The sequence below is a fragment of the Pangasianodon hypophthalmus genome, chromosome 3 (genome assembly GCF_027358585.1).
Source record: "Pangasianodon hypophthalmus isolate fPanHyp1 chromosome 3, fPanHyp1.pri, whole genome shotgun sequence".
NCBI classification, from domain to species: Eukaryota; Metazoa; Chordata; class Actinopteri; order Siluriformes; family Pangasiidae; genus Pangasianodon; species Pangasianodon hypophthalmus.
In genome coordinates, this window is record NC_069712.1 from 16030573 (window position 1) to 16050681 (window position 20109).

Genomic DNA, 20109 nt, shown 5'->3' on the forward strand with positions numbered 1-20109 from the left:
TTAGAAGTGTTATGTACTTTGGTGCTTACAGTTCTGCCTGGTTTTAGCTGATGAAAGGTGACTGTTCATGTAACCCATGTTCACTATTCACAGTAGTACAGGAACCCTAGTGTATTAACATTTGTAAGGTGTCATTTGTGCTCAGGTTATGCAGTTCCTCATGAAGAGGTGATATCTGCTAACTGATAAACTACAAAACTGTGTTGAAACACGTCAAAATTTTTATTTTTGCGGTATGATTAACATAAAAAGATGGATGTAAACTTTTAGTCAGGTCTATTTTTGGCTGTAAGTGTTATCATTCTAAATCATCTTTTGTGTCAACACCTGTTGTGTAACATGAGCGTAAGTTATGGAACAGTTGGCTGAGCCGTCATTTGAAAAGGTGGTGTGTTTTTCATTAGCAGAATACACTGCTGTGAATGTGTGTTCAAGTTGATAAAACTGGTAACTCCGTAGTATTTATAAAAGACAAGTGGTTGAATGCTTAAGAAATAAAGGGGGAAGAATTGGACACTATTATTGGACAATACAAAATCTTACAATTTTTCCCGGCTTGGTTCAGTGTGATTTCAACCATTGCTTTATCGCAGCATATTGCAGAGGGGTATTTTACAGAAACACAGCCACAACAGTATGTCATATAAAGAATTTATTGCATTGCTGTCATCTACAGATACAGCATCAGTAAAGAAGTATGAGTCTGGTTCAGAGGCTGGTGTGCATGGCAAGGCACCAGATTACACAGATGACAGATTCCTTGCACAATAGCAGAGTAATGTAACGTCACACCACTATCTTTATTTGCATTTTAACCCAAAATGGATGTGGCCAAAACCAAAAAGATGAAAATATAAACAAACTAGTAGTCTCATTTAAACTGAGGATGGATGAATGAACACTGTAAATGTGTAACACACAGCCCCACATGTTCATGTTAATGAAGGTGGGTTTTGTTAGTACCACAAGCTTCATATCAGACTAATCAGTCACGCCCAGGTGAAAGTAAAACTGACTTTTTTTTTCTTTTTTTTTTTTTGTGTCTCACAGACACCCTGTCCTGATGCACACCAATAGTTTGAACCAGATGCTATGTGAAGCACTAGTGCACCTCCTGTTCATATCTGTATTTGTATCTGTTCCAAACACATTATCTGTTCATTCAGAATAATGTATTCATAGTTTAATTATAGCCCTACTGCACAATATTTAATATTTTCATTGGTTTTATAGTGGTTAATCACATAACTGTCCGTAATATGGGAGGTACAACTCATTTCTGCTTCAGAATGGATATAACAGACACATGTGCAACAATAAGCACCCTGAAGTTGAACCAGAATGAATGAGTTGAAATGAGTTTAATGTTACCATTAAACTATATTATACAACTCATTAAGTATTCACACAACTTCAAGGTAAATAATGGGTAAGGCTTTATTTCTAGAAGAGGAACATTTCTCAACAATGAATTAAAGCATCCTGAAACATTTGGCAAGGTAAAACAGACAGTGTACCTTTGCTTCTAAAGAGCCTTTCATTTATCAACTACATGCACAACAGGGTGGAGCATCTTATTCAGTAGAGCATATATATATATATACACGCACTGCTTAATGCTTAATTGTGCAATACCTTCATTTCTTTAAAACCCATGGGGTAAATGACAGACTGAAAAAGACAGTACCCTACACACACATTATATTCTCTTAATAATATTAAGGCTAAACAGGAGTCATTATGCAAATCTGATGAGTACTCCAAGTAAAAACTATTTTGCAATTTCTAACCCAGAAACATTCCCTAAGGGTTAACAAAAACAAGATACCAGTGTTTTAACAGTGGTTTTGCAGATATATGGAAGTGAAAGCTGGCTAACAAATGGACATAAATGAACTGAACACAAGAATGAAGATTTTCTTATTTACAAAATAATGATTCTGGCTTACAGCCCCCCTTACAGTACATCCCCATCCCTACTACTTCTCCATTTTTATGTACATGGGAAATAACAGCAATTCTAAATGGATATAAATGAAACTACAGTGCATATAATTTTTTTTTTTTTTTTTTTTGATGTTTCTGACCTGGCACGAGTCGCCCTGACAACCCTGTAATAATTACTTTCAGTCAGAGCTATGTCGGGGCCTTGGGTTGGTAGGAAATTTATCCGTATGTTGCACCCTAGCTCAGATACATCAAACGTCATCTTGCCCCAACTTCAGACACAAAAGAAGTCTAGCTAAACAGTGACTGGCAGGAGCCACAGCCAATCAGAAAGAGACAAACAGCATGATGGTGTAAACAAACAGGAGTGAAAGAGTGAACTCCAGTGCTACACTGTAAAAGGATTCAGGATTGATAGTTTTTCTCTTTTTTTTCTTGAACAGATAAGGCATTTCCCATCTCATTAATGGGAAGAGGGTGAATAATAGATGATGGCTAGCCGATTTATCTTCCTTGTGAAGTTTGTATTCCCAGTTGGTAGGTGGTAGTGACTAACAGGAGAAATTGGTGAGTTTCTCTGTATTTTTGTATTTCAAAACTATTTATATCAGGTAAGCGAGAGTCTTTATCTGATGAGGGTTGTATTCAGTTGTATTCAGCTAACACAATCTGGTTCATGCCAAATGTTCTTGACAGGCCGAAGAACAAAATACACAGATTAGATGATAAAATAACAGGCGACTAGTTCGTTCTGTGGAATATGTACTGTGTATTACACCACAGAATGAGCACAGATACACAGTGGCCCAGCGATGCACAGGCTCGGCTGCTTGATCAGGCAATCTGTGCTAAACGGCTGACAGCTGCTAACATGCAAGCTATTGCTGAGAGGTCTTGCTCTTTCATTTGGCACTCAGTAACTGTGACAGTAACACTGACGTGCAAAAAAAGGTTACTTTGTTCTGTAATACTGAGTAATCTCAAGTGGTGAATATTTTGGGCTGCTTCCTAAACTGCATACTACTATAATAAATAGCAAGTCTCTACACAGTGTCATTACTGTTTAGGCATACTTCTTAGTGTGCATTGTGCTGTTTGGGACAGAGCCTTGAGTTCTGTCTAAATGTGTGCACACGCAGCCTTGAAACTAATTCGCGTGTAGAGGAAGAGTGCAGTACAACCAGATTTACAAAATGTTCGGCCTGGATAGCATTTGTCTACCAGAAGGGGCAAAATTTCAAAATCCTGCAGCTTTAAGTACCTCTTAGGTAAGTAATCACAAGCCACATGCAGTGCTTCCCATGTACAGTGACTATTACCCAGACATTTTAAGTGCCAATGTTGTTAAATTGTTAAAAGCTATACAAATAAAATTTAATTTAAGTATACTTAGTATACTTGCTCGTTTGTTTAAGTGCTATACTGACCATCTCTTTCCATTCGAAGTACAGTCAAGCCATAGATATTTTATCAACATAAAAAAAAGCTGTAATACTAAAATTTAAAAAAAAATTATCTTTGATTTCAATCACAACTCCATTTAAGAAAATCAATTTGGCACATACACAGTAAGCGTTTACAAAACCAAGTACGCAAAGTCTAACAATTTCAAACATCCACAAAATAATTCACTTTTGTGCAATAATCACTGTAGAACAATAATCATCAATTTGAACTTCTCTTAGGTCCAAAGATCTGTAATTAAAAATCATCATAAACATTCTGCTACTGAAGATAAACACACAGGTTAATAAATCTACATTACAAAAACAAAACCTAAATATAAAACAGACTAATTTGGAAAGCAGTTAATCAGATCTCAATTAGGCAAATAAACTGTGACAATAAGCAAGCTAGACTTTTCTTCATGTTTCCTTTTGTGTGTGGATTTAAATAACATCTTTAATAATGCTGAAGTAGCCTCAGAAAAAAGGGGGCATATTACTGACTTTCAGATTCATTGTCATTATACAAACAAGCATCATTTTTATGTGGGACAGATTACTTTTTTACTGTAAAATACATTTTTATTGAATTCACACACAAAGACTTGATAGTCTTTAACTAGAGTAAATGAAACATTTGCCTTAGTTTGCAAAAGAGTCCTGAAAATTGTACCACGTGTAAAATAAGGTTACATTCAAACAAATACACGAGTCAAACAAGCACATGACTTAATGTGCACAAAAATAAAATATTTTTAGCAATTGTCAAAACTCATTAAAAAAAAAAAATCCTACTAACAGTCCCATTCCTTCAAGGGCTTAAAACGATATTTCCTGTGCATCACTACTGTGACTGTACTGTATACTCTTTTGGGCCAGGGGGATTGTTAAAAGAGGCAAAAGGGGGAGAAAAAAAAAATCGGCACTGATTTTAAAAGTATAACTTTATAACCTGCATATATGACAGTATATAGTAAAAATTTGCCATTGTTAAAGTAACACAACTTGCTGGTAGGCTTGCTGGAAGCACTCTTAAAATTGACAGTCATCTTTTGACTATTCTGACAAGGTAACAAACAACAAAAATGGGTGCCATTGCAGGGGCAATGCTCTGAATGTTTATTTTCTCCCACACTAAATCATATAACTAATCAGTGTATATCACATTATGACGACTCAAAAGACAGAGCAAATCAATTCTCTCTAGTGGTACCTTCCGTTAGCAGACGTAACAGCTTGAGATACTAAAAGCAGATTGAAATGTATGCAGCCAGAATACTGCCATGCAGTTAACCGAACAATCTGAATGTACAGACAAGTATCCATCCACATCCCTACGCACAAAGCACACTGGAGGTAAACTGCTGATTAACTCAGACCCTGCTCGTATCTCCCCTTGATCATCATGTTCAGCAATGGACCAACCTGTCGAAAGATGTGATAAATTTAAATTTCTTAAAAAGTCTACTATCTTTGATTTTATATACATCACAGCTAACAGCTTATGAACTCTACAAAATTCTGATTCTCAGAATAACAATAATAATGACTGATAACGATGTTTCACTGGTACCAGTTTATCAAGGAAAATAATGCAAGAATTACTAGGAAATGCAAAGCCTTCTGAAACCTGAACCTTTGTTCCTGGGCTGAGTCTAGGTCAGACGTTCCCAACTAGGGGTCACAGCCCCACATGGGGGTCACTTGATTTACAAATGGGGTGGTGAGAGAAACACACAATCTCCTCTTTTGTTTCATTCAATTATTTTACATATTAATATAAGAAATATCCAAGATGGATATTGTGTGGTAATGTTTTGAAATATTACTGGGAGTCACATTCAGACAAGACATTTTTAATTAAATATGTGATATTATATTCATGCTCATGTTCATATACGGACATGCTGCACAAATGTAGTTCAGCAGTCCAACTAGCTCCACTAAACAAACTAGAGCTGTCTCAAATCGCATTCTTATGTACTATTCTAGACCGTTATTGAGTACTAATGCTAACTGGTTTTCCTAATACAGTTAGCGTTAAAGTTAAAATTACAGTTACTTTTGAATATAAGGTCAGAGATGCACCATCTGAGATGCCCCCATGACAGTAATCATGATGACAGTAGAAAGTTTTAAGGGAGATAGTGTGTCTCTGTGTTTAATGTCACAGGCTCTGGCACACTGTCTAGCGCTTTTAAATTTTCCAGATGTACCTAAGATATGCAGCAAAAAATGTGAACAATAATGCAGCTCACATTAATATTGCTTCTGTACACACACAAAATCATGCAGCAAATATAAACTAAGCTGCTAGCGAAAAATAATCCACACCGGTGCTGTGATACGGCCCGGAGTGGATTACTTTCCTCTAACACCACAACACTTCCTGCTAGACTGGTTGAAGCAAGGAAGGTCAGTGCAAGGAATATTTTATATATAAAATATTAGATCTATTCCTTTGGTTTTTAGTCACTTGAATGTAAAAGCCTGGTCTAGGCTCTGTCAGTGGAAGGACGGCTGAGTGTGCAAGCACTATGTGAATGTGTGCACTACTCACACCAAAAATGACGACTAATGTTACTTTATACCTTGAGGATGTGAACAAAGAATCTCTCATGTGAAAAAGGTTTAATAAATTCCTGAACAGTTGTCAAAACGAGTATGCTCAATTTAATTTTGTTTAAAAGCAGGTTAGCTACAAATACTTTTGTATCTAGGTTAAGGTCAAAAGACAGAAGGACTGTCTCCAGTGCACTACTGAAGTGTTTAAAAATAGAAAAAAAACACTATGATTGAATGCTCTACTTTTCAGTACCTCATGTGGGTCCCCCAAGGCCTCTCCTAACATCTTTTCAATGTTCCTCATAATGGCCACCTTCTGATGGGCCTTCAGTGGGTACTCTATCCTCTTTGGGGTGGGTGCACCCTGAAAAGAACAATACAGGTATGTTTCACTTGAGATATGAGATCACATAATACAAAAGGCTCTCTATGGCTAGATTGACATTACATGCAATTTTGAAATGAGTCTGTGATCCTTTGGAGTAACAGGTTCTACTATGGTTGTATCCATGTGGAACCCGAGTCATGGTGGGTAAACAGAGAACTAGGGATCGTTTGAGCTGCTTAAATGGTTAATGGGAGATCATTTGGGAAAGTACATTCATGTTACTCTTGGTTGTTTAATACGGTATGTTGATTCAGTTGCATTTGCAGCAACTCTAACATTTATTTAGCAGTTTGATTACAGTTTTTGCAATGATTCACTCGGCTTTATATGCCCTAAACCGGGGGTGTCAAAGTCACATTCTGCCATGTTTGTGAGCCCTTGAAGGGCCATAATCTAAGGCAATTTTCTAACATACTGTTACTTATTCTTATTATTATCCATTATCTAAGCTGGGCTCTGAAAGAAGATTAGGACTCTTTAGGGAAAAAGAACAGAAATAACACAAACTATTCAACTGTATGCACTCTTCGATGATATATATATATATATATATATATATATATTTTTTTTTTTTTTTTTTTTTATATATGGCCAGAAGTATGCAGACAACAGACCGTCACACCCATCTGTGGTTCTTCCCCAAACTGTTGTTTCAAATTTGGAAGCACAGAAGTGCACAGGATGTCTCTGTATGCTGTACCATTACAATTTCCCTTCACTAGAACTAAAGGGACCAAACCTATTCCACCATGACAATGCCCCTGTGCACAATGCAAAGTCCATGAAGACACGGTTTGCCAAGGTTGGTGTGGAAGAACGAGTGGCCTGCAAAAAGACCTCAACCTTTGTTGAATTGGGGGACAAACAAGAAAATTCTAGCTACAAAATCGGCCTGCACATGAATACCTTGTACCAGAAGTTGACGGTGATAGTTACTCCTCCATTTAACAGCGACTCAATGTGATGCCACCTGCATTATTAAACAGAAAGATTAATTCAAGCTCGATCCAATTTCCGAGTCAAACTCTAAAAATCGTGAGTTGTTTATTTAGACATTGCAGTCTATGTGCAATTGGACAGTATCACTCCTGTTTTGGTTTTGTACTCAAGAATATTGTATTGTGATGCCTCTGGCTCCTAAATGGTTTTCTAATATGGATTTATACAACAGGGATATTCAGTATCAATTCAGATAGGCTTGTGGCTGCATGTCTCAGATTTTTTTTATTGTTTGCTGCTCGTCACCTAAAACCAAAGTTCACATTTTTTCACTCCGCTGATATTTTATTTTCTAATTTAATATTTTCTAAATTTCTAATATTTAAAGTATTTTGGCAGAATTCTCACATTACATTTTTTTTTGAATCACCAGAAAAATAAAACATTTCTAATTAAAAAACATCTTATCTGGGAAGCCATGTTTAGGATTTAATATCCTCAGAAATATTCTCAGCCACGTGTAATTTGGCAGATATAAAGACAGACTCGTTTTCTATCTGTCTAAATGCTCAGATGTCACCAGAGAAAGCAAGTTGTTTTTCTAATGGAGTCCTCATAATGGGAAAAAGTGCACAGTTTCCAAACGAGTGATATTAGTGGCTTATATACCCCACGCTAATACACACAGATGCTGAAAGTCACAGCTTGTCCTTAAACTACTATATTTCTTAAACTACTGGTAACTTCTGAGCATTAGGCAATGTAATGTGAGAATTCTGCCAAAATACTTTTGAGATTTTGGTCTTACGTCACAAGCAACAAACCCTAAAAGAATGAACAAAATCTGAGACATGCACCAACAACTGTGTGGGATGTTTCACTGTGTGTATCACTCCACTCATCTGTGTTAGCAACACCATCAGCAGACATGGAATGTTCAAATAATTGTGAGCTAGCTAGCCAGCTATAAAGTCGGTGTGGCTTCTTTGGGATCTATTTCGGTTCGTGGGGCAACATTAAACAAATTATTTGGCCATATTGTGTCTGTTACGCAATATTAATTTCGTGTTTATAAAACCGTTGTATAAAAAGCAATACTGCACTCGCAATCGTGCGGTTATACTGAATATGGGAAAAGCACGAGACTGTTGCCGTGCCAATGTTCATTATAACTGCACTCTTGCTCATGCAATATTGCTTAAGCAGATTATTTCACTGATATTCCAGGTTTTGAATAAAACAGCATTTCCTGCCAAAATTAGGCACATAGCACCAAAACAACAAAAACTGTGTTACTGTCTAATTAAACACACAAAAAATAAAGTTTTTTAGTTTCATGGATTGTCCATTGATGACATGAATTTTTTTTTTATAGATCAGTGGTTAAAAATCTGCATTTAGCCTATTACAAATGCAAATTATAGAACATACCACTTGGAATTCAATAGTATTTGATTAAATTCTTTATAATCACATTACTGTTGTGCCCTCTACATATATAACTGATAAGCATCTCTTACCAGTACATAGGAATGTACAGCACATCGCCTGGTCCAACAACAGCCTCATATCCAAGGGCATTTTTAAATTTGGGAAACTTTTCATAATCAGGGTTTTCAAAATCAACCTACAATGCAAAGAATATGCAATTAGGAATAATTTTGCGAATGTGCCTATACTGTAACATACTTCTAAAATCAAGGACTGTAGAACAAAAGTAGTGACTGACTAAAAACACACAATGCAAGAAACAGCAACAAAGATTATAACCATTGGTGTTTGCTCATAACGGCGTTAGTAATAATAAAAAGTTCTGCATGGATAATAAACTGTCTTATATCACAGCACTGTTGAACTATCAAATCTGATTGGCTAGAAGGTGTTGACTGATTTTCTATAACAGCACCTCTGATAGTAGTTCCAGATACAAAGCAACTCACAGGGTTATAATGCGCTCATTCTAATGCATTAGCATTTCTACAGAAACAACTTGTACGGTGGACGCTTCACATAAGCAGATTTGGTTTTTTTTTTATTTGTGTAATTGTTAATACTGCGTAAGGAGGGTTTCTGTAAGTCTTCAGGGCAGAGGACTTCACGCTTTTTTGGTTTTTCAGTAACATGACAAGCTGCATTTTTGTTTTATTAACTTTAAGAGAGAAGAAAGAGAGGCTGCTGAGAGAAACATGGTTTATAGCTGCTATAACGTAAGTAATAACAGGAAGCAACTTCTTTCGTGGACATTCCACAGCGTTACACACAACTATAAAGAAGTACTTTTATTACTAAACAATAAATTTAAAAGTGTCAGCAGTGACAAGCTCATGTGGTAAAAGAGGAGTAAAACATTTTGTTACTGAAAAATAATCAGTTTCTGGGTGGTAAGGCATGACATCATCTTTTTCCTATAACAGCACGTTGTTGTGTTTTATTCCTTACATAATGTTCAGCAAAACAAAAAATGACATCTTTCAAGATTTAAGTGTCAGCTACTTCTGAAGTAGTAGCAATACCTGGCTCTGCCTGTCACATGGATGATGAACAGGGTAAGGGTAGAGACACTCAAACTGGTCTGGTGGGAAAAGGATGCATCTCTTGTAACCTTTGATTTGTGCAAAGAAATTCTGCTGCTCATCGTAATGTGCTGGTGTCACGTTGCCTTTTCAATGCAAGAGAATTAGAAACATGAAAGAGAACACAGCAGAGACAGACGTTAAAATCTTTCAGGCAATTTAAAAATGGAAATTAAATATTTTAAGCAGCGTTGCTATGTGGATGTCTATGCTAATAAATGGCTGGCTATACACGATGCGGGGGTGTCCAATCTTATCCACAAAGGGCCAGTGTGGGTGCAGGTTTTCATTCCAATCAAGCAGGAGCCAGACTTGAATTCACCTCTCTAATCAGTTGATCTTGGCTTTCAGTAGACTCAGGCGTGGGTTCTGCTCGGTTGGAATGAAAACCTGCACTCACACCGGCCCTTTCCGGATAAGATTGGACACTCCTGCACTATGCTATGACGTACCTTCCATGCCTATGAGCAGCAAGTTTGATGTTAGCTGCCCCCAGTTTCGTTTGGTTTGCTGTTTGTTAATCCAGTTCCAGTTGAATCCCAGAAAATCCACGACAATTTTTCGCCCAACTGTGTCATTCAGGGTTTGCTGCAAGTACACTCTAAAAATCAAAATGTCATTGAAAACAGAGGCTGAGAAAACAGATGCTACAGCTAGTAACTATGGACCTACCTACAACATCTACATACAAGGTACATTTATCTAGCAAACTGGCATCTCATTGTAACACCCTGTGCTTTTTTTTTAGCAGTAAATCAGGTGTCTTGAAAAGGGATTTAATATTTAAAAAAAGTTTAAACTACAATTCTTTTCCATTAATATTTGCAATCTCAATGGAAAAGAACACAAAAGCGGACAGATAATTTTCCACATCAAAATGGCAAACCATACATAAAATCATACGACTCAGTCCAACTAAACAAGGAATAATCAATGATCAAAGACCCAGTCGAAATCATGTACACTACATGATGAGCACTAACGTTCTTATACCAGACAATTTTTGAGTCATGCAAAAAAAAAAAAAATAACAGCAATAATAATAATTATAATAATCTCAGACAATCAGTTCAGAGTGTGTTTTAGCAGTTCTGGAGAACACAATTTAAAATCTGCTTTAAAAATCATGTAGGACAATGTGAGACAACAAATGAGAACAGTGACAAAGCAAAAGAGTTGTACTCGTGTGCACTTGGAAGGTTTTCCAGTAAGATACAGCGAGGTAAACACTAATCAGGACAGTATACAAAAAAACCTTTGGTTCGGCAGGTGATGCAACACAAAAAAAAGAGCACTCCATGTCCTATTCCATTTTACTGAAAGAAGCATTAAGTGTTGCCCTGTAAAAGACAACAGGACTAAACACCAACTAAAAGAAAGACATTCTGAATAAAATATAGAACATACCACTTGAATCTGAACAATCACTAATAATCGTTAGATTTTTTATTATAATATAATATTTTGATTGCAGGTCACTAAATATTTTATGGCAGAATGGAGCATCGAGCTCAGTGAAATAGTTCGCATCATCATATTCCCTGAACTCAGGCAAAATGATGCCAAGTGTTGCTTGAGCCAGACCACGATGAGAGGACATATTGCTAACATTAGACCACTGAGCTAAAATTCAACCCACACAGGCACATGCTGTACTATATAAAATGGCTCGATGTCTGTTGGCAATGATCACAAACCACCATTTAACTGTTGTACTGGAGCATATACAACATCCAAGAAGTTGAGCTAAAGGTAGGAATAATGTGTTTTAAAGACTAAAACCTATTTAACCTCTTTCTAATATTCTGTCTATGAAATTGTGTTTATTTTCCACACATCAAAACAACATGTCTGACTAAGGCAGTGACACAGAAGTGAAATCAGTGCATGAAGAGGTTGGTATTCTTTCGGCCTGGTAGCTGGCTGATGCCCGGCAGTGATTTTATTTCCTCGATTGGATTTCATGCACCCCAACACATTCCACAACTTAGCACACCTGCTGTTACAGCAATCTTGATCCTAAACTAGTAAATTTCATTTGTCCACAACTGATGTTAATTTATTTTTTTTTTTTAACATCAGGACACATTTGAACCATGATTTGCATTCTAGACAATACCAATGAACACGTTTTTAGCCACCAATTTTGTAGATACAGGATAAGTGATTCATTAATACACCTTACCTCTGTTTTCCATCCAACTCCAACTGGTGCAACTTTTCTACAAACTCAGAAAACTTCATCTCTATTCTGCGTGACTTTGGCACAAAGTTCTCAACGTTTGACATTTTCTTCTCATCATAATATAAGAATTTATGGTTTTCAGCAATGTACACAGAAAAGTCCCCATTGCCAATGTTCTCTTGCAAGTAACTGATGTCCCACTTGAGCGCTGGATAAACCAAGTTGGTATCTGTTAACACGACAGGTTCCTATGGAAAAAAAAATGTCAGCATTAATATGTATAAAGATGTACAGATAGTATAGATTATTGGTTATTTTTACATACACGTACTCAAGATGCCATAGCTTTTACAGTCAGTTGTAATCCTACACAGTTTGCAGCACTAAATGACTTCTAAATCCCCAACATTTAACAATAAGTAACACAGGTCAAGCCAAATACAATCAGAAATTAAACAATGTTGCTCCAAGCACCACTTCATTTACACAACAATCTCAGCTTCAGTAAAATCCTGGAGGAATATTCCAAGATGAAAGCTCACCACTAGGTAAGCCAGGCTTATTTCAACCAGCCCAGCTAATTATTGTCTAATTTCAGTTCCATGAAGGAAGCTAATCATAAGCCCTCTTCAGGTACTATGATAACATATGCATTGGGATAAACCTGCATCATGTAAGGCTAATGCTGAAGCTTAGGACTCTGCAACTGTTTTGGACAAGCTAAGTGGCATTATAGTTCCACCAGGACAAAACAAACAGAGTGTCCCACAAATTGCTGCCCACCTAGCCCATCTAGAATTACATTTCCACTGAAGCTCAGTGAAATGAAATTTCTGTACTGGGGTAAAGTTGGAGCTGATGTAATTTGATCCGATTCTGATTAGTATTTTGGTAGCCTTGACGTCACATATAGCAAATACAGTCCTGCCCAGCTCAGCTCGACCAGGAGAAAAGGAAAGCAAGAAATTTTATACTCTCTTACCTGAAAAGACCAACACTGGTCTTTCTTTGCTCACTTCATTGTTGCTTGTAAAGCCATCATTTCAATGGAATAACTGATGCACATTTGTCAGGATAATACCATCTTAATTTGGTATAATTACAAATTTACTTAAATGAAGATACTGTATTATGTCTGAGTAGTTAATATTAGTTTTGCTCATAATGGATTTGATCGTTTATAAATATTTTAAACTATGTTTTCTTGTGCATTCTACAGCATTACTAATACTTAACTAGGAGCATGAGCCCGAGCCTCGACCACTACAACCAGACTTCAATCAGCGAAAACAGGTCATACCTAGTGGAACACACTGAGCAGGGAGTCACTTCTTCTCCTAGCTTAAGTGAAGCTATTTCAAACAAGCTTTTTAAAAAATTTTTATTCATAGAATACCTCTGGCCCTACTATACCGATTTACAATAATGCAATATTTACAAATTACAGTGACCTAAATCAAATTCTTTTGAATATGTGCTAACTACACGTAGGCCATAATCCTTACATGAGCCTCCTATTTTGATTATGAACCATCAGTTACATAAGGTACCAAAAAACACACCGCAGCTCCATTCAGACAAGATTAAATTTACATGGAGACGTGGAGTACTTCCATTATGTGCAAGTGCTTCACTGTGATAATACAGTATTTCCATGTATGGCCTTCAGCCATGTCGTTGTTTTTCTCCTCCCCTGAGGAAATTAGAAACCAAATGACCTACTGTTTGTCCAACTCTGCAGTCATCTGTTAATTTTAGTCCTGTCTAGAGGCATCAGTAATTTTGCTGGCAGATGCTGGCACCTGCATTGGAAAAAGGTTTTACCTATTGCCACTCTCCGTATTTAATCACCTAGCATGCGTATCCCCTTCCCCAAATCACAAAAAGATGAATGCTTTGTAGGAGTCTCTAAACAGCTTACTTGGTACAGGTCATAACTTTATTCCCATACAGTCTACACAGGGAGCCTATCAGCAGAACAAAGAAAATATAATCAATCAGAAGAGTGGAAAGGCTGATGGCTGATTAAATGAGCTATTATAATGCCAGCTATAGTTATATATTTTAAAAAAAACTGTTCATGTTCAACATTTTGTTAACATTTAATGTTTTGTTTTATAGAAATCAATGAATAAGCCATTATATCACTGTAATTTCCTTAAACATCTAATGGTGTCAGATTAATAACTGTGATCATATGACCATATCACTGGCATTTCCAGTGAAATTAATCACATACTGATAGTTTGTTAAAGAAATTAATAAAAATCTTTATGTCTGTATTCATTCTAGCAAAGCTGCATGTAGTGTTGTATCAAAAGTTTATTTTTTCAATACTTCAAAGTGGCATACATTCCAGTATTATAACTTTCAATATGTCCTAATCATGTTTACATTATATTATGTATATATATATATATATATATATATATATATATATATATATATATATATATATATATAAGAATAATGACTATGCAAGCTAATTTTACTTGCACATGAATTAAATTCTATTTTATTTGTATAGCTCTTTTAACAATAGACTCACATCAAGGGTTGCTATTAAGCAAAAGTGTTATCAAATTGTCTGTAGCCTACTTAAAAAAATAAAAATTAAAAAAAAGAGCTTGATAACACAGTAGTGTTCAAAATAAAACATCGTGTTAAACACAGAGACTTACAGCAAAAGGACACTTGCTTTTAAAGGAAAGCCATTTGTGGAAAATCGAGGAATTTCAATGCTTTTAACATTTTTAATGCATACATCTTTTATTATGTAAAGTGTATACACTTAAGCTCCTAGAAGCAATCTAACAAAGCAACTACAAAACTGGACACATTTATTATTTATTTTAAACACAAGAGTAAGGATCTCGTACACAAGTGTGCAATAGCATGATTTTGAACCTATCTAAAATGAAAATGAAAATGACTGTATGGTTACAGCCCTACCCACACCCACACACGCTCACTCAGACACATGTCTTATTGAAACTAAGGCCCATTTAATTCCGTAAGGGTCATGCCACAAAATAAAAGAAAAAGAAAAAAAAGTGATCTTTATAAGACCTTTTGGGCTTGGTTTTGTGGAAGTATACTCTGTTATAAAATTTCTAATCCTAGATATACATGTTGGCTGTAACACTGCCAGACGCTGTCTGCATGTTAGATACTGAAAGTGCGCAAGACGGCGCTGGTTATTTGGTGTGTGTGTGTGCTGCGTGCGTGTGTGTGCGCGTGCTGTGTGTGTGTGTGTGTGTGTGTGTGTGTGTGTGTGTGTACAGTGCTACGTGACTGCAGGAACGTGCCGCTTTTCAGCTCAGCCAGTCTGAGAGCTGAACACCACCACACAGCGGCCAACCCGAGGCCACAAACGGCACATTATTTTGACGGGAATTCCGGCTCTTTTTGGTGAGTCACATCATTTGGTTCAGCTCACCAACAAGAGCCGATTCTTTCGGCTCTTAAATGACTCACTGCTTTATTTTCTACACCGGACAAAGCGAACTATGGTCGAAATTGTTTAACGAAATCTTACTTTAGCTTCTAATGAACATAACATTGCTTTGGCATTGTATTTTCTTTTTAACTTAAATCATAAAAACACTACAAATGTGCATTGACCAAACCAGTAGGCATCCTTGCGTTTTTTTTTGTTTGTTTGTTTGTTTATCCTGCTATGCCTGTGGTTCATTGTGAAGATTTATTTCAATTAAACAAAAAATTTTTCAAGTGAAAAAATAAATGGCTGGCTTAAGTGACTCGGCTCTCAGCTTTCACCTAAAAGAGTCGGTTCAAAGATCCGACACATCACAAGCAGGTTAACGAGACACGCTGTGGTGTTGACAGACACTATTTCTCACTGTGGTGGTGGTGTTCATAAACACAAGTGTACCTCGAAGCCTAACTAACCTCAATAAAACACACAGTACGCTCTTCTATAAACCTGTTGCTGTTAGCTAAAGGTATATGTTTGATAAGTACAATCCAAAATCTTTGTTTATAACAGTGAGGTGGTGCTGTTGGGAATAGCTACATTTTGCACTTGCACCAAGTTCGGCCTGTTGTGACTCCAGTCAGAGTTTACAGCTAACGCTGGCATGACTAAAGGCTGAGCACTTACCGCTTCTAATATTTCTAATAAAGCTCATAATTACACCTGAATTTATGTTCCAGTCTACAAGTGAAACTGCAGTGCACTGTGCTACACATTCCCACTTATTAAATTTAGCTAACTGCCATAAACAAACAGGTATGATAGACAGCTACAGCTATACTCCAGCGACTACTGTTCAATGTAAATACAGTATCTTGCATATCCCGTGTTCGTTACGGTAAACAATAACGGAAATGAACATGGCATGACTGGCGAGGCGTCTGAGAGAGGAACACAAGAAGCACAGTCATGACTACAGCTGTTAAACCATTTTCTTTAGCTAACATTAGCGTTAAATAAAGTTACACAGCGTTACACATGCCTACAGTTAGAGCTGACTAACCCAGCTAACATATCAACATTGCACAGTGTTAGCTAGCGTCCCTATTTACTTAAACATCAATGCTAGGTATGACTTAGCACGCTAATAGTCACTACTTAGCTCTGCACGTACCTAGTTAGAGTAAACTAATAGAGGCGTATAAAGACAGCGTTACCTCGTTATTGATTAGGATCTCTGCGCGGGGGTCCGTATGAGAAAGCCGTGGGATTTGTCTAATTGGGAAAGGGTATTTGCGAAGCTGAGCTTCAGTCCAACCCGCATCATGAAGACCTAAGAAAGCGTTAGCTGCATCGGTGGATGTCGGTTCAGCTTCAGCCACTGATGCTGTGGCCATTTCCTCCGTCTCCGTCTCTGTCTCTCCGTGCGGGTGATTGTCCTTGCTGTCGACACTGCGCTGTTTTCCCGTGTATGTGGTAAAAGGTTTAGAAGAGGTTTATAGCAGCTGAGCGAGGCGGAGCTGCTGAGTTATCCGCTGACAGTCTGCTGGCTCGGCAGCTGTGCACTGCGCCTCTCGGTGAGAGCAGCTCGGGTTTGTTTGGCACCCGGTGTGTGACTGCGCTCGCTTTTCTGTTCCGGCTGCGTGAAGCCACACACAGTGACGCATGATCCACAGCCAGACACTACACCCTCTCTCACACGCTCACACACTCTCCTGTGCAGATAGTGAATTTTTCAGAATTGGTTTTTAAATTTCCTTTCAATTTTTGTAAGATTATTAAGTCTTTAACAATCACTTGTTTACATGAAGGGGAAATTGCAGGTATGCGCAAGCACTTGTGTCACAAAGGTCTTTTCTTTTGAAACCGTGTAAGAATGCGTTAGTAAGTGCAGCCGGAAAAAAAAAAAAAAAAAAAAAAAAAAAAAAGTACATTTAAAATATTTGGGTAAACTGGATTGCCTGTGGGTGGGGCACGGTGGCGTAGTGGTTAGTGCTGCTGCCTCGCACCTCCAGGGTTGGGGGCTTGAATCCCTCCTCCGGCAATGCGCTCCCTGTGCTAGGATTTCCTCCCTCTGTCCAAAGATCCATGCGTTGCAGGCTGAGTGACATCTCTAAATTGTCCCTAATGTGTAAATGATTCCCCCCCGATTCTGTGCAGGATAAGCTGCATGGATGCAATAAATGTAAATAATCATTTACATAAACAGTTTTATTTTAAAGTTGATACAGTACATTGCTGATCCCGTTCGTGTACAACATGAGGGCATCCCAATTTGTGAAAGGTGATTCACTCACTAATGATTCGTTTTCTTTCGATTCTTTTAAACGAATCGATCAAATCGAACCGCAACAAGAATGAATCGGACAGTTTTCTACCTGTCCCTGTAACAGCTCATCTCTGGTGGTGTAAGTGAGAGAGAGAGATGTTTTCTTCACCAGGAGGATGAACACATATACACATACGGGATTTCGGTGTTTCTTGTGTTTCTTGCGGTTTTGATTCTTGACTCGATTCATGACTCGATCAGCGCATGATTCATTTGAGCCCCTTGATCGCTGAAACCTTGATTCACCAGTTAATAGTGGATTGAACAGGAAAAAAAACTCTCGAATAGTATGCAAATCTAAAAACATTGTGCTTTTTTACTGTGGAAAGACTAAATAAAAGGAAAAAAGAAATAACAGGTTGACACTATTTTAAAATCCCTTTTAAAATCCCTTTTAACCATCCCCATGGTTTAATCACTAATAAGGGTTGCCAGATCTCCCTGACTCAAATGATTCAAAACCAGCCCAAATGTAGCCAGAAAGGGAAATAAAACCAATCCCTTTTTTTTAAAAAAAAAAAAAAAACCTGTCTAGTTTGGCTGTTGCACACAATAAATGAATGCAAAATTCAGCTTTAGTACCTTTCAAAATAGAGTTCTTAAAAATCATGAAGTTTCTCTTTCTAAAAATTTGTGACCAAGAACCCAGTGGCCACTCTAACAGAGCTTCAGACATCCTCCACAGAGATTTGAGAGCCTGTAGGAAGGACAGTCTTCGCAGAAATACGCTATCAATCAGGTCTTTAACGGTAGAGTGGTTAGACTGAAGCCACTCTTGAGTAAAAGGCATATGACAGGCACTTAGAGGACTCTTAGAGCATGAAGAACGAGATTCTCTGGTCTGATGAGGCAGAAGTTTAACCTTTCGGGCTGAACTCCAAGTGTTGGTGAAAAACAGGTACTGCTTATCAACTAGTAATATCATCCCTACAGTGAAGCATGGTGGTGGCAGCATCATGCTATGCGAGTGCTTCTCAGCAGCAGGGACAAGGAGACTGGTCAGAATTATGGGAAGGTTGAATGCAGCCAAATACAGAGCAGTCCTTGAAGAAAACCTGCTCCAGACTGGAGCAAAGGTTCACGACAATGCTGGAGTGGCTTTGGTGCAAGTTTCTGAATGTCATTGAATGTCCCAGTGATAGCCCATTGATGGCAGTTCACAGACAGTTCCTATCCAATCTCACTGAGCTAGAGAGGATCTGCCAGGAAGAATGGGAGATATTGCCCAAATCCAAGTGTGCAAAACTTTTAGAGACTTACCTAAGAAGACTTTAATTGCTGCCAGAGGTGCTTCTACAAAATACTGAATAAAGGGTCATAATACTGATCTAAATGAGATTTCAGTTTTTGATTTTTAATACATTTACAGACATTTCTAAAAACATGTTTTCATTTTGTTATTATGGGATATTGTGTGTACATTAATTGTCAAAAATCCTAAATAAATCCCATCCCAAATACTTTCCAAATCCACTGTACATGGTGGGTAACCTGCAAAAAATGTGTGTGCCATTTTCAAGGCACAGATTCAAACTTTCTTGAATTACCTAGCTTAATGTAGTGCTAGCACTTCACATAATGGGCTTGTCTGTGTGTGTGTGTGTGTGTGTGGACATGTTTGTATGTCTCACCATAGCTTTAATATCTAGGTATAGCTTTAATGAGGCATAACTTTAATAATGATGTCAGTGGTGGAAGATCCTCACAAGGATAATAAGACAAGTGTGTGTGTGTGTGTGTGTCCAGCACTTGGCCAGATGCAGCAAATAACTGGAAATGAATATTTGGTATGCTGTAAAGCAATAATGCAGTGAGTGTGATTTTGCCATTATACATTATCCAGCAACAATGTCTGTCTTTGTGTATAACTTAGACATTGTGTCTTGTGGCTGTTGATTAGCGAGTACTCCTCAACTGAAGTAAAACAACAAAAGAATTTTAATTGATTTCTTGATTTCTTCCTATTTGTAGCAGTAGCTTTAGAAAGAGAGCAGGAAACATCCTGTTCATGTACAAAAGGTCTACCAGTTCAAAACTGGTCGAATAAAATATTCATATGATTTGTTATTTTGTTAGCACAGATGCTAGAGGAATAATGTTTAAAGTAATAATTTTGGCACTTGACAAAGTTTGTCATTTTTATGGCAAACTCATCATAAAGGACATGCAGGTGTGTTAACAGGGAAAGGTTCAGAGCGCCAAGTCAGCACAGTCAGCACTAATATAGCTGATGAAGGACATTTGTTCAAAATGCCCTGTTTTTTTGAAACTATATATATAGTGTACGTGGCCTGGACCTAGA

The 20109-nt window shown here is 37.4% G+C and overlaps 1 protein-coding gene across 1 annotated transcript; it reads right to left on the minus strand.

The window, feature by feature from the left end:
* Positions 1-1419: 1419 nt before the first annotated feature.
* Positions 1420-17115, minus strand: hif1an (hypoxia inducible factor 1 subunit alpha inhibitor). The gene is made up of 8 exons (XM_026934643.3): positions 16696-17115; positions 12043-12290; positions 10310-10458; positions 9798-9943; positions 8805-8911; positions 7252-7315; positions 6211-6321; positions 1420-4817 (listed from the first exon to the last, which is right to left on the minus strand). Exons 1-8 carry the CDS (start codon positions 16873-16875, stop codon positions 4761-4763), a joined length of 1062 nt encoding a protein of 353 aa, XP_026790444.3. The 5' UTR covers positions 16876-17115; the 3' UTR covers positions 1420-4760.
* Between the last annotated feature and the right edge of the window lie 2994 nt (positions 17116-20109).